We start from the raw sequence: 16,043 nt of genomic DNA on the forward strand, positions 1-16,043 counted from the left end.
GTCGAACGTGACTACGAGACGTTATGTCTAGCAAACTGACTCAATTATCGAACACGTTCCTGGCCTCGGCCCACAAAATTTCATCACAATTAAAAAAATCGGCCAGATAAAAATAATATACAATCCCGTCTCGAAGTCGTAAGCGTCAGGTTTGATGAGGGGGGGGGGGGGGGAGGGTCCGAACCCTCCCCCTGGATCCGCCACTGAGGGTGTCGGAGAATTGGGGTGAAGTTACTGAGACATTACGCGTTACGCCAAGCTACCAATTGTCCTCACTTCAGTGTTATATGACAAGAGTTAAAATGTTCTATGGTAGCTGGAAAACGGCAAATTTGCATCGCGATTGCAGATGAAGGCTAATTTTTAAAGCAGAAAACAAGCCTTAATAGTGTTGTGCGGAGGCAACATTACAGTGCCACTATTTTCAACTTTCTGTACATCAACAGCATCTTTAATCAGCTCAGAGATATCACATATCTTGACAGATCATTTAAGCTATCATTCTATGCCTTTTCTCCTTTACATTTATTGGTCAAGAGTCCAAAATGTATGCAAATAACAGCTAAAAAATTCACCATACCATACAGTGCAAATTAATACATATTTTAAAAAGAGAAAACTTCAAACTCCTAGATTGGGAGGCATGTGGTGGTAGAAACAGTTTGCTTTTGCTGGCTGCATAGGAGGAGTTCAGCTTGAAAATGAAATATAATTGGGTGACAGAATTCAGCACCTTCTTTCCTATGATTTTCAATACTGTAAAAATGAATCGAGGACGTGTCCTTCCTAAAGAAGTGTAGATAGCTCTCGCTTGGCTTTGCCTTTTGGCTACCTTGCGATTGAGCACTCTACACTGGGGTTGCCATGCACTTAGCCTTCGGGCAAAGCTCATCACCTTAGTTGTGATTTGAGCACTCTCGCATGGCAACATGCCTGCACTTGGTCCCACAAGTGTAGCGCCCAGGCAATGGTTTATTCCAGAGCTTGGCCCAGTGTCTGCACTGCACTGATGAGACCCACATAGGTCGAAACAGTGTGCACTGTCTGCAGTTATATATATATATATTTAACCAAGCACGAGGGCCGTACTGGGAGAATATCGGTCCGAGGTCTTGACAGTACGGACCGAGCGCAGCGAGGTCCGTATAAAAAAGACCGAGGGCCGATATTCTTCCAGTACGGTCCCGAGCAAGCTTGGTAAATAAGAAATTTATTATACGACTGAAGTTCAAAGGGACACAAGTGCGGTATCATTCGGGATCATTCGGGACAGTGCCCGGTCTAATAATGAGAGAATATTGACCGGCAATAGAGCATTTTGATTGGTTGATTTTAGTTATTGGCCCTCTGACTGCCCGAGTCGTGTAATAAAACAAGAGAATGACTGACCAATTCATTTGGCAAGGTTACATATTGTACAAGTAATGACCCTTATAAGGACGTGTAAGCCTTGTGTCAACAGGGTGAGTAAGAAATACAAAGTTCAACTTGTTCATTGGGGTGGAATTTGAATGTGGCTTATATGGGGCAACCTGCAGTACGCTAAGGGAGAAGAAAAAAACTGTTCACCTTTTCAAGCCATATCTGCACAGGGATTAAGAGAGTTGGCTATGTTGTGTGCCAACTTATAGAACACAAGATAGAGCACAAAAGAACTAAGGCAAAATCGGGATCAAATATAAAGGTTTGACGCTGCTACCCTGCCGCAAAAACGGCAATGACTGAGTCAACATGTTATGATTTCGATTTTTGTGTGGGAAGAAAATTTTTCGTTTACGAAGTTTTAAAACTGTTGTTTTATTTAATACGTTAAACTTCAGTAGATGTACAAATAAAAAATCTAGTTACGTCTATATGAACTTCATATATTCATTGTAACCAAAAAATCTAGTGGAAAGGAAAACCTAAAAAAGCTTTTAAAAATAACGAATATTGCTGAACTTATTTTCGACTTTCAAATTTCCTCAATGATACAAAAAGTATAGGTTATGTTCAAATACAGTTTAAAATTTGAAAGCTAAAAGAGTGACGGTAGCACCCGCCCCGCCCTTAGAGAATTCCATAGATTCCGCGCAGGCGCTCCTGCTATTCCCTGACTACGATATTTTATTTCTCTTCTAATGTAGTGCTGCCGAGCTGCGCCAGGAGTGTACTAATACCGACGCAGCCGCGGGAAAAAAAAAAAGAGTTCTGTAGGGGTATTTATTCGTCACGAATGCAATTCTCCCCGCCAAACTTGTGGTATAGTAATCCAAGTAAGATAAGTTCAATTTAAAGAAAAGTACCGGTAGTCGAAATAAAAATAGGATATAAATAAAAAGATAGGATATAAATAAATTTAGGATATAAATAAAAAGATTTTAACAGATGTTTTTAAATCAGAAACCCTTCGAATAACTGTATAATTTTTTTTTAAAGTTGCAATTTGTCTTACGCAGGTGTGACTCAGTCGAAGAAAACCGGAACCGCAGAAATACGGTTTTTAGGGCACGATACAGTATTTTACTGGTCAGCGGATGCCTTAACGAAAACGCAAAATGCCAATAAAATTTACGATGTGCTCGCCTTGAGTCTAGTCGACAGCGTAAGAAGGCGAAACTTAGAAAGAATACGGTATACTTAGCTTTGAAACTCGGCTCATCTTTTGGATAGTTCTTATGCTTAATTATATATTTTGCCAAAGCCGAACTGAAGTTGCGCACGATATGAAATTTTTTGTTTTTCGCTGGCGGCGAGTCCGGGGGAACTGTTTTGTTTTTAAAAGAGCTAAGGCTAAAATGAGACCGTTTTGAAAAGCTGAAGTGGTGATCTGAGGACGCTGCATTATCAGGTTTATAAAGTGGTGGCTCCAACCGTATAAATCGGCGTGTCAACGGCATTTCGGTCGGATCCGCCGAGAAGAAGACAGAGCATGCCCGTGTTGTTCGACTCAATAGGTACTCGCGTAAGTAGCACGGCCATCCTATCCCCACTCGCTATTACCGAATTTTTTATCAAGTTGGCCAAAACAGTTCTACTTATAAACCTGGGACACACCGCTGTGACATGTGTAGGACTGAAGCCCCCCAAAAGTACAAAAGCCGGCCTCAACCGAGAGGAAGAATAAACCGAGGTATGTTTTAAGTGCAAGATGTCTATTTTAATGATACTAAATTTTATATATTAAGTTTTCGCTTTCCACCTTTGCCATTGTTTTTCTGAGCAACAATAATTTTACTTTTCCAACAAGCATTTGTTTCCCATCACAATTATGAATAATTTGTGTCATGTCTTTTTTTATGCTACTTTTCCCTCACATCACCTTCTTTTAACTTTTGTTCTCTTTCTTTACTAACCTACTTCCACCTGCAGTATAAAATGTACTGATCTAACAGAATACTTCTGGTTTATTTAGCTCCCTGATTCTACCAAGTCGTAATTCGACTTTTGAATTTTAGTATGTATTTTGACATTCAACCTCAAGATAGTCCACCTCATTTCAACCATTAGGAGTATTAGACTTCAATTATTACAAGAAATGAACAGAAGTTGTTTGGCCGGAATTTTTTTCCTTATCAACATATTTTCGAGTACATTATTATATTACAACCACTATGAATGTTGGCTCATGAAAACAAAAAGTCGATATAAATAACAAGGGTGTTCGAGTATCGGGGTTAAGTCACTGAGATGTGACAAGTTATACTACGGCAAGCTATCAATTGACTTCACTTCAATGTTTTATGACAAGAGTGAAAATGTTCCATGACAGCTCAAAAATGGCCTATTTGCATCGCGATTACAGGTGTTCACGAGGCTAAGAAGGTTAATTTTTAAAGCAGAAGACAAGCCTCAAAAGTGTTGCACGAAGCTAACATTATAATGCCACTGTACGGACAGGTTTATTAGATTAGTGAACCTTTCGTCGCCTGGTTGGAGTTGAGAAGCATCACGAGATCAAAGGCCAGACATCGAAGCGAATCGTGTAACTTGTTCCTCATGGAAGGTGTGTCGTAAATAATTAGTTGGTAGAACTTTATCCTCTTCTTAAAATCTTTGCTCTAACTTGCTTAAGGTCTCCAGTTTCGCGGGTATCTCTTTTTTTAAGTGTGCGCTGTCACTCCAGATTTTGATTATTTCCTTGGTCTGGAAAGAAAGAGCAGACGAACATTTGAAAGAGTACTAGAAAAGAAGCGATCAAACTGTCTCGTTTTGGGTGAATGATTGATTTCTGTTTCAATATTTTCTGGACAAGTAAGATTCAAGCTTTAATTCCAGACTGTTTGCGAGATAACGGCGTTCACTTTCACGGTGCAAACGTTTGTTCACGATGTACAGCCGTTGTCATTAAACCTCGAAAGGTATTGTGGGTAGTTTTCAAGTCACGTTTTCTAGCAAAAACCACTTAGTTACACCTCATTAGGGACTTTAAGAAACCACGACGGCGACGCCAAGGAAGACTTCGATTAAAAAAATGAATTTCTACTCTTAGTTAGAATTTCAAAATGGCTGCAGGAGCTTACTGTCTCATACAGCGCCACAGCTCTACTTCAGCACGACGTATAAAGTAGCCGTTGAGTTCCAAATGGAAATTAAAATAATTTGCCGTCGCGGTTTCGGTTCGCAGACGACGCAAATTTTGGCGATTTCACGTTGTTGTTTTGCATAGGACGGCTAAGAAATGTACAAAGTTTCACAATGCACGTGCTGAGCTATTGTTCTGCCAATTAGATCTCTTGTTTTTCCACGTCCTCGTCGCCGTCACCGTCGTCGTCGTGGTTTCTTAAGGTCCCTTTTAAATGCACTACGGTATCTTTACTGCGATTCATTACCTTGCTTGTTACAAATGGAAAACTTTGAGAGGACAGACATAAGCTTTGCTTTAACGTTCGAAGTGGTGAGAGTGTACAGGACTGGATTCACTGATGAGTTGAGAGGAAGGACAAACACGGCCACCCAGACATAAACCAAGCCTGTAAGATCAGAAAAGTCGGTAGTGTTTGTCAAAGACAAGATACCCATAATTATAATTGGCATCCAGCAGAAGAAATCTGTCAACACGATGATGAAAAGACGATTGGCTTGTGCAGACTCGCGTTGCATATGTGCAGACGCTGATCCGCTGACCAGTTTCATCATTGTCCAGTAAATGGCCATGTATGCGACGAGAATGAAAACAAATGAACAAAAGTTGAAGATTATGAAGATAGCCATAAGATATTCCCAACCCGAGGGCTTCTTGCTGGAAAGCTGGAAAGGCAAACAAACGGCTGACTGCGAGAAGAGGCTGATCCCGTTTGAACTATTGCCGTGAAAGTACTCTATGTCTAATATGGGTATTATGGAAATGACCACACCCATAACCCAGACGCACAGACAAACCACATAGGCAGATTTAAGTGTCATTCTCTCAAATTTGAGAGCGAAAACCACGCATATTAGCCTGTCCGCGGTTGTTATAGTTAACATCGCGACAGAGACCTCACTGGAAAGCATTGAAATTGCTCCCACGATCCTGCAAGCACGACTATTGCGCCATGAGACATCGTGCATGAAGTATTCCCCTTTCCACTTGATGTCTAGTACGGCTAGAGTCAATAAGTAAACACCCATTAGGAAATCCGCCATCGCTAGATTGGAGAGGAGTAGAGACTGGACAGGATTGTTGTCGGGTACCAATACGCGCCAAATAAGGACAATCAGGTTACCGCAAGTGGCCACGATGCCAAGTACCCAGAGACACACACGGATTGATGGATATTTCATCATATCATCGCAGCTGGAGAAGTCATTGTCGTCAGTGCTTGTACAGTCCAGGTTTTTAATGGCTTTCTTGGCATAGCAACACAGAATGAATTTGTCGGTTTTCCTAAAGACAAGTTTGAACAACGAGATGAATAAGAAAGAAAAAAAAACACCTTAACCTCTGCGAAGGACTTTCACCGTCCGTTTTCATAAACAGAGATTAACTTTAAGTGCAACATAAGTTGTTTAGTTTAAAGACCACTAAGCCCCTTACAGGGAGGGAGGGAGGGGGGTTAAGCCTTTATGATAAAATGACAGAATGTGACTGTTCAAAACTTGAAAATATACGCCTGAACGATTCAAAGAATTGTGGCAACTAAGTTGTATCTAAAAGAGGTTTTGGGGTAACAGGGTAAGGCTATCCGTAGATAGATGAAAACCTCCTGAATGAAAAGAGTAACAACTTCTAACTACAGTTCCTCATATAAACCTAAATGCTGCTGAGCCGCTTGCGCAGGACTCCTGTTAGGTAACTTTATGTTATTTCAAAATGCCACTCACAGGATTTTCAAATTCTTTACTTTTTCGAATACATCTTGAGGGCTCCTTTCGTCCAGCGAATTGTTTTGCAGATAGCTGATGATATAACAATGAGAATCGTGGTAGCTTTTGATTTTTTCTCAGAGCTATAGATTTTCGCGTTTCAGAGTAATTGCTCTGTTTTTCCTTTATTAAACTTAACTGGTTCCGACTCTTTCGACCTCAAATCTGTGTAGACGCCAGAGAACCATTCAGTCACTGCAAACGTCCTGTGCGTTATATCAAAGTACGCAGGGTTCGAAGACACCAAAAGTTTTGATTATTTTAGTAGGGGTATTTAATTACAATGGTAATGCACAAAGCGTCTTTGAATTTATACTGAACTAAATTGTGACTAAGCCTTATAGTTATTTAGGAAACAGGGAAAATAAGCAAGGACTCGCTCTTACAAAATATGATCAGTGATTGTAAATTTGCAAATAAACATTGATTTTTAGCAGAATCAATAGAAAAAAACTTACAGAGTTTCAAGTTTGCCAAGTCCATCAAATGTGAAAGAAGTCAGTGTTTTTAACTGGTTGCTATTCAAATACCTATCAAAAGCATTGCGTCGGAGCTTTAGAAATAAAGCACGGAAAACGTCCTTTTTAACGGGTCCTTTGATAGCGAAAGTGTGTTTCAAGTTAACATTTCAAAACATATAGGCTATAAGACATTTCTTGCGTGTTCTTATTTTCCATGAGCGAGAAGACTCGAAGAAAGAGCGAAAGTGTCGTCAGTATGAAACTCCCGCTAGCGGGTGAATCTTACATTTGAATTCAAATTCTATTAGGCAGCCATCTTTTCAAGGCAATTTGATGCAAAGATATGGAAAGTCTTAGCGCTCAACAACAGACGTATCGGTAGACTCATTAAAAAAATCCAAATAAAGGGAATTAGAATGCACATATATCTAAACTCTTAAGGCTATGTCATGACGTTAAAGTTTCAGCTAACCGATGAACAAAACAGAAATATCTTACAGCACTTTCAAACTCGATAAAGCCTGAAATAGGCCATCCTCGATATGAGATATTTTGTTGTCGTGGAGGTACCTTGTCACAATATCATAAACAAGTTAGTAAGCGATAAGCCTCATTGACCACAAGAGAATGTATTTGTCGCGAATTTACACGGAACGACAATACCAGAAACAACGACATCAAATTTATACAATGAATGCAAAACTAAGGGAAAAACAAATTTCTGTTGGCGGAGTCGTTCAAGAGAGGTATGCGCACAAAAAACTTTCAATTTTTGCCTAAAATACTTAAGTATGATTTTAACGAAAAAAAAAATTGAAATATTTTCTTGCAGCTCTGGTGTAGATATCCCACCGTCTTCTATTTCATAGCTGAGCGGTGAAATATTTCGTATTGTCTCCTGGGTTCACGTTAGAGCGGGTACCGATTAAGATGAATTGGGACGAAGGAAAGTGCAAATAAGCACTGTGACGACAATACTGTTACTGACAAGTTATTCACAAGAGATTATAAACTATTTAAATTCTCTTGTTACTATTAAAACATGAACATGCACCGAGCTTACAAGTGAGTCAGTTTGCTGGTGTTTCTAAATGAAAGTCCATCTACGGTTTCTATTTTATTGGATCGAAGGCTCCTGATGAATAAGAAAAGCAATTGATATCTCATATCATATTCTTTTAGCTTTCCTTTTTTGAACCGATTGAACGCTTTTTAATAACTAAGTCGTTAATATCTAAATTAGTTTAATTTTACTATCTGTATTATGTGAGTAAATACGCAATTCAGTTTTTTTAACTGCTATGTATTTATGAATATATAAATAAATAAAAAAAAACTAAACTATCATAATAAACTGCTGTTAACAATGTAATTAACGTGCAAGACAGATAGTGCGCTCAGAAAAAAAAACAAAAAACAAACAAATCGAGCAGCTTACAGTATAGAAAGGTTCGTAAGATTTCCAAACGGGTTACCATCCAACTTGGAAAGCAGATTGTCGCCCAAATCTCTGAACAGAAGGAAAAGAATTAAGCATGAAATCCCGACGGTCACGCTAGCATGAAATCCCGACGGTCACGCTAGCACGAAATCCCGACGGTCACGCTAGTATGAAATCCCGACGGTCACGCTAGCATGAAATCCCGACGTTCACGGTAATGAACAGGTCTCATACAGTAGAGCACTTCTCGAAAAAAAACTGGGGTTAATTACAAGGGCAAATCAGAGTGAGGTAAATCTAACAGAGGGCCAATTGAAGCAGTCATAGACTCATAGGTAACACATCTTGTTACCTGAAAATCAGAACAAGGTAAATCTGACCTAGGTCGAAGTGGTCATAGTTAATACAGATAACTCAATTGACCGTAATCATAAGGCACAATTTGTCCATGTTTTCCATCAGATTGATTAACAGGTAGGATAAAGAAAATCTTTAGACCAATTACAGAGGTTAGAAAAGGAAAAGCATTGGAATGTCCTTTTTACTTCCAATATTCGACTGAAAGTTGTTGTATAAAACCAATCAAAGCCAATGACTGTTTCCTTTTGGCGGTTATTAATACTAAAAATATCCAGAGGATGGAAAAATTATGTACAGGAAGTTTAACGGTGTCTCTCTTTGAAAACAGCAATGACAAAGGAAGTTTGCATATCTGATCTTGTGCAACCACGCCACTATTTACTTACAGCGTTTGCAAGGCACCGAGTCCACATAACGTATCAGTAGAAATATTTTGGATAAAATTTCCGTTTAGTCTTCTATTTCATGTAAAAGAAAAAAAAATGATCCTGTCACTTGTGCAAAGTGGCGGGACTGTAGTTACTGAGAAAAACGTAGACATGACCCTTTTATCAGAACATGGTTAGTAGAGGGTCCCCTCTACTAACTATGATGTTCAGGACACCTTGCTTTTCAAGCGAATTTCCCGTGCCGTTGGATAATTAACCCGTTCTTTCATTTCATTTTAAACACGAAGGCGCGCTGTATAAGGAAGTCTTCCCTGGGAAGACCTAGGCTCATTTGTGACTCACCGTTGACGTGTGCGGGTCAAATTTAAATGCTGGTAGACGAACAAAAGGAGCTAAATGAGATATCTATTGTTTACTTCCACCAGCATGGTGGCATGAGGTAACGTGCGAACCACCTACTTCGATCTCAAATTTACCACCACAAATAAAGACAGTTTCCATTGGAGAAAGGAAATACAAATCTCAAAAATTCTTGTATTGTGATGAAGATATAAAACAATTTTGAGGAATGCGCCCGCTGTTCACTGCTTTGTATTAGCTGTAGCTCAAGCTGACTTGACTCTAAGAGTTCTAAATCACACGACGGTTGATTGACAAATGGTCCAGTGGGACCTAAGGCTCCTTTTATAGCGCGCCTTCGTGTTTAACAGATTTTAAAAGCTAAATGTGATTAAAATTTTTCATGAGCTCTTATACGTTTTAAGAACTGGGTCTCGGCTTATAGCTGAATGTTTTGAGTTTATGTTTGAAGACGGTCGTATTAAGTTTAAGAGTTAACAGTTTAGGGTCTCGGCTTATAGCCGATAAAATACGATATATATAAGAGATGTAATTTATGTTTGAGGGAGAAGTTTTTCATTTTGTGCAGACCAGAAATGTCGACTCTTAATAGCAGAAATGAGCTCACATCGGGTTGCAGACATGCTAGGAAGTTTATATACACACCTCTTGACAAAAGCAAAAAGCAAAAAGCCAAATAGAGGAATTAATTAGCCATGTGATTTACATTTGCGTATTTGAATAATTTAACAATTATTTAAGAAGTCATTCACAATAACAAGACATATTCTGTAATTCCGCAATTAGAATGACACCAAGAAACTGAAGCGTGTGTGTTGTGAATGTTGCAAGCAATGATAATTAAATGCTAATTAATTCTTATTTGACTTTTTGCTTTTTGCTTTTGCTTTTCCTATGACAACCTCATTGAAATTAGGTGTATATATGATGAAAAAACTGAAATGAAATCTGCTTGGCTAAGTAGGCACCACGGACGTAGCAAGTTGGGTAATAAGTGATCTATTGACACGTATAAATGTCCAGGGTCCATTTCTCGACATTCCCAGGAGTTTCCGGACCTTTAAAGCTGTTTGTTTGCTTACCTTGTGTACATCCATGATGGAAATTTTCTCGCTGATGTTGCATTGGTGCGAGATGGTCAAAGACGTTTCACAGCGGTCAAACGTCTGACATGCGCAAACATATTAGTTTTTCCCAGCTATACACCAATTTCCCGCGCAAAATTTCGAAGTAAAACAGGAAAGTAAAAGAATACTCGCAAAACTTGCCAAAAAAAATTGAAACGCTCTTAGAAATCTATAAAAAAAACTAATAGATGAGCATAAATTCGTGCATTCTGATGATTTTCTCCTTTTGGAATTTTAACCGGAACAGTTATACTCATTTATAGCAGCGCGTTAGAGTGCGATTTCGCCGCCTTTCTGCCGTTTCAACGTTCGCCCGTGTGCAGACGTTTGGCCGCTGAGTTGGCTTGCTCTATCATAAATGATGTCATCACAAAAATGCACGCATGGATTGCAGCCTCCTATAAAATCAATACACTCGAGCTAGTATTTACAATGAAAGGATCCCGACTACAGTTTTCAGTGTGTAGACAAAGTAATGTCCGAAAAAGGACTCACAGGGTTCGTAAAGAAGGCATGTTATGAAACACGCTGCCCTGAATGTAAAGTATCTTGTTGTAGCTGAGATCGCTGCAAAGAAGAAAAAAAATTGCGAAAACTGCGTAACAGGCACCTGTGGTGCTTGAATGCAAGTTGCTCTGAATTTATGACAAATGCTGCATTCTGACTGGCTAAACTACTCACTATCTCTACCGTGATCTCTACACGTGATCTCTACCGTGATCTCTACACGGTATCTCTACCGTGACAGAGAGTGAGTACAGCGAATTGCCTAACACTGTGCAGTTATAAAGTAACACAATAAAGCAAAAACACGTAATAGAAATCTCAAGCCCATAATCTAGTTGTTAATTGTAGCATCCAAATTAGTTCAATGGTTATTCTCCGACCTCTTTACGTGACTGCTTATCATCGTCTGCATGGGTTATGGAAAAATTGACATTATACAAAACGCCCAAATCAATGTCTAAAAACCTCCCTATTTAAAAAGGGACTTTTTTCTGTCCCATATGACAGACCAATCGAAATGCAAATTTAACGGGTTTGCATGAGATACCTACACCAATTCAAGATGCTGTTTCGCATTTGTGTCGTACTGGAAATGCCATGCTTCCAGTTCGCTTATACTGGTATGGCTCAACTGCCTGCAAAAATGTAGAGCACCCACTGTTACAACAATGCAATTCTACTGTGACGTAACTGATATATAGTTACTAAGAGGATTCTGGATAATTGTCAGTATCTGAACAACTGCGCACCTACCCCTCCCATAACACAACAACAGTAAAATGAAAACAGATTAGGCTTAATGTTGGATTAGGGGAGGGGTGGGTGCGCAGTTGCGAAACCCGGATCAATATCTATATATTAGTAATTCAAATGAAGGAAAAGTTTCCAAATTGAAGTACGAAAAATTTTGATAATTATCACCTCGTTTTTGTTTTTGTTTTGTTTTGTTTTTTTCTTTCACACAGATGTTATGTAGTTTCCTTCCAAATTTAGTAATGTCCACCTGAATTAAAAACGACTTGAGGCGTAGCTACAATTATGCTTACATAACCAATACCTGAGAACTAAGTAGGAAGGAAGAGGTAGGGCACGTATTAAACATAACTTACAAAATAGTGGTGTCATTTGGTAACATGGGAAATTCCAACAATGGGCCATTGCATCGAACAACGAGTTTTAGATCAACAGCAGTCTTGCTGCAATTACAATTCTCTGGACAACCTGGATCAGACAAGCGAAGAGAAAACATTTTTTGTTTTCAAGAGCCGAAAAAATATATTCTTTTATTCAATTAATTTGAAAGAATTGAAGTCTTAATTTGCTGAATTCTATTCTTAAGTGACTACTTACCATTTTCATGGTAAATATTCGCAACTGCAAAGAAAAAAAAGTTTGGTGGGTTCTTAAATAAGATGTTTCTTTTTAAGGTTTATTTCATGCATTTTTGTCACTTCTACTCAACAATTCAAATATGTGCCTTTTTTTCTTGTGCGTGCTATATTCCAGTACTGTAATTACGCAATTTTTTAAATTTAATTTTATAATATCATATTGTAAAAAGAGAAACAGAAGATTCTTTTTTTTTTTTAAATATTGGCTTGTAATCTGAAGTGTGGTACTCTAAAGTCAAGAACCCAAATGCTCTAACAAGTGCGACACAGTTTCTCTAGCTTTAAACGATTACCATCCGGTCACTCTGGGATTATTATTGTTTTCTACTTGCAATTTCTCGTTTCTTCTGATCGACTTCAGCTATATCAATCTAAACGAGACTGACTTGTATAGCTGTCCAGATATATTGGCGCTTCTCCTTAATAGGAAGCTATTACATGACGAGTAACATCTAACCCCCATCGCATTTCCTCACGTGTCATCTACAGTTCTCTGGTAGTCACTAACACTTCACGGTGGGGAGGCTTTGATTAGCCTTGCCCGAAACTATAGGTGAATAACCCTTTCAGGCGGGGGCGTTGCTTAGAGGGGAGGGGGTCCTGGTGTGCTGTGAAAACCACCTTCTTTCAGTCAGTAACTCACCAAACCTTATGATCTAGGTGGCGATAGCTCGTGCATACGAAGATTCTGTATTGCTTAAGTCCTTGAAAGTGTTATGTACCTCACTGGCTGGTCTTTTTGGCCGAAAAAATTTGAGCCCACTGGCACATAAAGTAGAACAGCGGTTTAAGCCACCTCGCGCAAGGTGCGCGGAATTCGGTAACCGTGATGCTCCCTACCCTCTCTACTGGCCACGCCCTTGACCAGGGCTCGACCCTGGAGTTTTGCGATCTGGAGCTCAGCTTGCTGACATATCACTTTGAAACTTTCAATCACTTTGAATCAGTTTCGTACCTTGTATTGCCGTATAGTTAGCCTTGAAGCCCCCTCCTGCTACTTTTTCATTTGACTTGAAGAGTAAGATCATCCATCTCCTCTCGGACTTAATAACAGCTGGATTGGTTTGACCACAAAAGGGTCCATGTGTATTGTGAGGTTCTTCTACTTCTAAGAAATCATGTGAGCAGGAACTGCTATTCTCCAGGTCAAAATAAACAAACTCTAACTTTATAATGTGACCGGGGGGAGCTTCTAGAGTCCATGTGTAATAGGCATCGTTTGTGTAATATCCAGGGTATTGGGGGGACAAAATCCAACCAGTTGTTTTGTACTGCGAGACTTCTCTTCGAAACCCTTAAAAAGAACATAACTTTATATGAAAAATGTGTTCATGAGATTATTCTGCGGATCTTGATGGTCCCTCAGGTTATTAGCTCCCAATACGCTCACTTAGTGTATATCATGGAAGAGAATAGTGCTTTGCGCACGCGCCGATTAGCTGTTCGAAAGTGAGTAACAAGTGTTTTTGACCTGAAAGCATTCGAAGAGACAAAATCGCGCGTATTGGTATCTGTGTGGTATATACTAAAACAATTACTCACCTCCGCTTCGGTGAATAATAAGTAAATATTGCTGCAATCGTTCCTTTAACACCACAAAATACTTTTTAGACTTATTATTCTGAAACCGGAATAATTGAGCCCATATCATCTCCGGACTTAAGGTTGTGCCCCATAGAATTTCAAATATCATATTGTGCTAGTTTTAAATAAAAAATGACCTTCTCATATACGATCCCACGAGCCATTGTATCTTTAAAGCTCTCTAGTAGTCCTTCCCCCAGTTGTAAGTACTATTCATGATTTGACTCCTGTGATCTTCTATATTACTCGGCCTCGTACTCACCTTGTATTTGGTCATGTGGAAGAATCTCGCAGTAACCGGGTACAATGTATAGACCACCAATATGAATAGCCATGGAGCCATCGTCCCCTGCTTCCATTTCTCCTCTAAAACTCAACTGCAACAATTAAAGTGCATTTTTTCTTAATGTAGGATTTTGTGTGTAGCGAATTTCTGGTGGCCAGATAACATTATTTTGTAACTTATAAACGCATGCACCTACATGTGCACGATCGAACGCTGTAACGGTTAGGTGGCGTACTTTCAGGCTGTACCAAGTTATTCTATAAGAGTCTAACGAAAAAAACAACAATATCCTGAGCCTTTAAGTCACGGTGTTTTAAAGCGCACGATTGAATAGACTTTGTGATTTAAAACTCTCAGGTATTCCCATTGCATACTTTTGTATCCTGTTTCGGTGTTTTCCGCATATTTTCCCGATAGTATTTCTTTCTTTTCGTTTTCTTTGAAATTGAGTTCGGGAAATTAGCGCGTGGCCGGCTAGAAGTGAAGCTTTTGCGCAGGCACGACGCCATTTGCTCCTAATACATGGCCAAGTTCACCAATGATTTCTCTAACATAGTATTGCTTGGGTTCAAATCACATGTAGACTATGATTTTTTATTCGTCTTATTTTTTTACATATGACCCCCATCCTTCGAAATAAATCACAACAGGGTAAGATAAATAACAACACAGTCTGATAGAATAATTATAAAAAATTCTTCAAAGGCACCACATTTCTTACTTGATGACGCGCTGTTCCTGTTATTGAAACCTGTCCATATTGCCATAGTTGTGAGCTGTCAGTGTTTCTAGCTGCCCAAATAGGTGGTGACTCTAGGTCTTGAGCAACATTTTGAATAAAATGTAGTGATTGATTTCCGTAACCAACGAGCATAAAGCGAAACTTTACACACTTTCCATGCCAAACATCTGACCTGTTAAACCACGGGCTCTTAAGCTCGGCTTGACCTCCACTTGTATCAAGAATCATCCTTTCGTCTGTAATAAGAGAAGTCATAGCGTTTGCCGAGTTTTTCATTGTTTGTTTTATTACCAAAAGGTTCCATGAAATGAAACAGGGTGGTATGATTTCAATTGAATGTTGTAAAATCAGAACCTTAACTAATTAAAAGCAAGTATGGCAATCAAAGGAAATGGTTGAGATGTAAGAAAGCCAACAAGACTTTCGAAGCTTTAGGAAAACGAGTCTGTTTTGCTCATCTAAATGTTTGTGAGGGTAAAGCGAATTTTTCAAAGTAAGGTAGAGCAACTTGATCATTCTCAGTTTCTCCCTCTTGAGATCAATTATTATAATAATTTTTTTTAGTCATAATCGGGAGACTTTATTTGATGTTTCGATTTTCAATGTTTTTTCGCTTGATTTGGCTCTTTCGTTTATGCTGAAGTTATGATATGATCAGATCTAAAAGCATATTTTCGCCAAAGTCTTTACAAAAAATAAATTGAAATTGAAACATACTTTCGCGATCCTGGCACGATAAAGCTTTCTCTATCTGAGTGACTGAACACTGATCATGGGGTGAATAGCTCAAGTAGGATTGGAATCTCGCCCAGGCTTCTGCATTTCCTGTTTCATTTGCACAGCCAAGAGACATTCGCCATATTTCTTGTGACTCGAGCATGTGATCCCAAACGTTGAGTCCACTGATATAACCATTGGTTCCATTCGAGGTTGTCTCTTTCTTTAACTCTAGATTTAGGTTCCCTTTTCCTTTTAGGTACGAGAAGGTATAATTCAGGAACTATTACCAGATAGGAATAATTGATTCGGTTTCATGGAATAAAGCGTACTGATTGGTCAAAAACTTGT

At 39.0% G+C, this 16,043-nt stretch overlaps 1 protein-coding gene across 1 annotated transcript in view; it reads right to left on the bottom strand.

The window, feature by feature from the left end:
* Positions 1-1,778: 1,778 nt before the first annotated feature.
* Positions 1,779-16,043, bottom strand: part of LOC111341068 (uncharacterized) — a gene marked incomplete at its 5' end in the record, with an annotated part of 37,397 nt that continues 23,132 nt past the window's right edge. The window contains 16 exons of the mRNA XM_022948019.2: positions 1,779-4,125; positions 4,812-5,848; positions 6,286-6,360; positions 6,786-6,857; positions 7,287-7,358; positions 7,852-7,923; positions 8,227-8,298; positions 8,976-9,047; positions 10,961-11,032; positions 11,524-11,607; positions 12,082-12,193; positions 12,323-12,346; positions 13,319-13,657; positions 14,210-14,324; positions 14,955-15,211; positions 15,693-15,944. Of these exons, the coding sequence (XP_022803754.2) occupies positions 4,097-4,125; positions 4,812-5,848; positions 6,286-6,360; positions 6,786-6,857; positions 7,287-7,358; positions 7,852-7,923; positions 8,227-8,298; positions 8,976-9,047; positions 10,961-11,032; positions 11,524-11,607; positions 12,082-12,193; positions 12,323-12,346; positions 13,319-13,657; positions 14,210-14,324; positions 14,955-15,211; positions 15,693-15,944 (2,756 nt within the window). The remainder of the gene's footprint in view (positions 4,126-4,811; positions 5,849-6,285; positions 6,361-6,785; positions 6,858-7,286; positions 7,359-7,851; positions 7,924-8,226; positions 8,299-8,975; positions 9,048-10,960; positions 11,033-11,523; positions 11,608-12,081; positions 12,194-12,322; positions 12,347-13,318; positions 13,658-14,209; positions 14,325-14,954; positions 15,212-15,692; positions 15,945-16,043) is intronic.

Source organism: Stylophora pistillata, chromosome 4, assembly GCF_964205215.1.
Source record: "Stylophora pistillata chromosome 4, jaStyPist1.2, whole genome shotgun sequence".
Lineage (NCBI taxonomy): Eukaryota > Metazoa > Cnidaria > Anthozoa > Scleractinia > Pocilloporidae > Stylophora > Stylophora pistillata.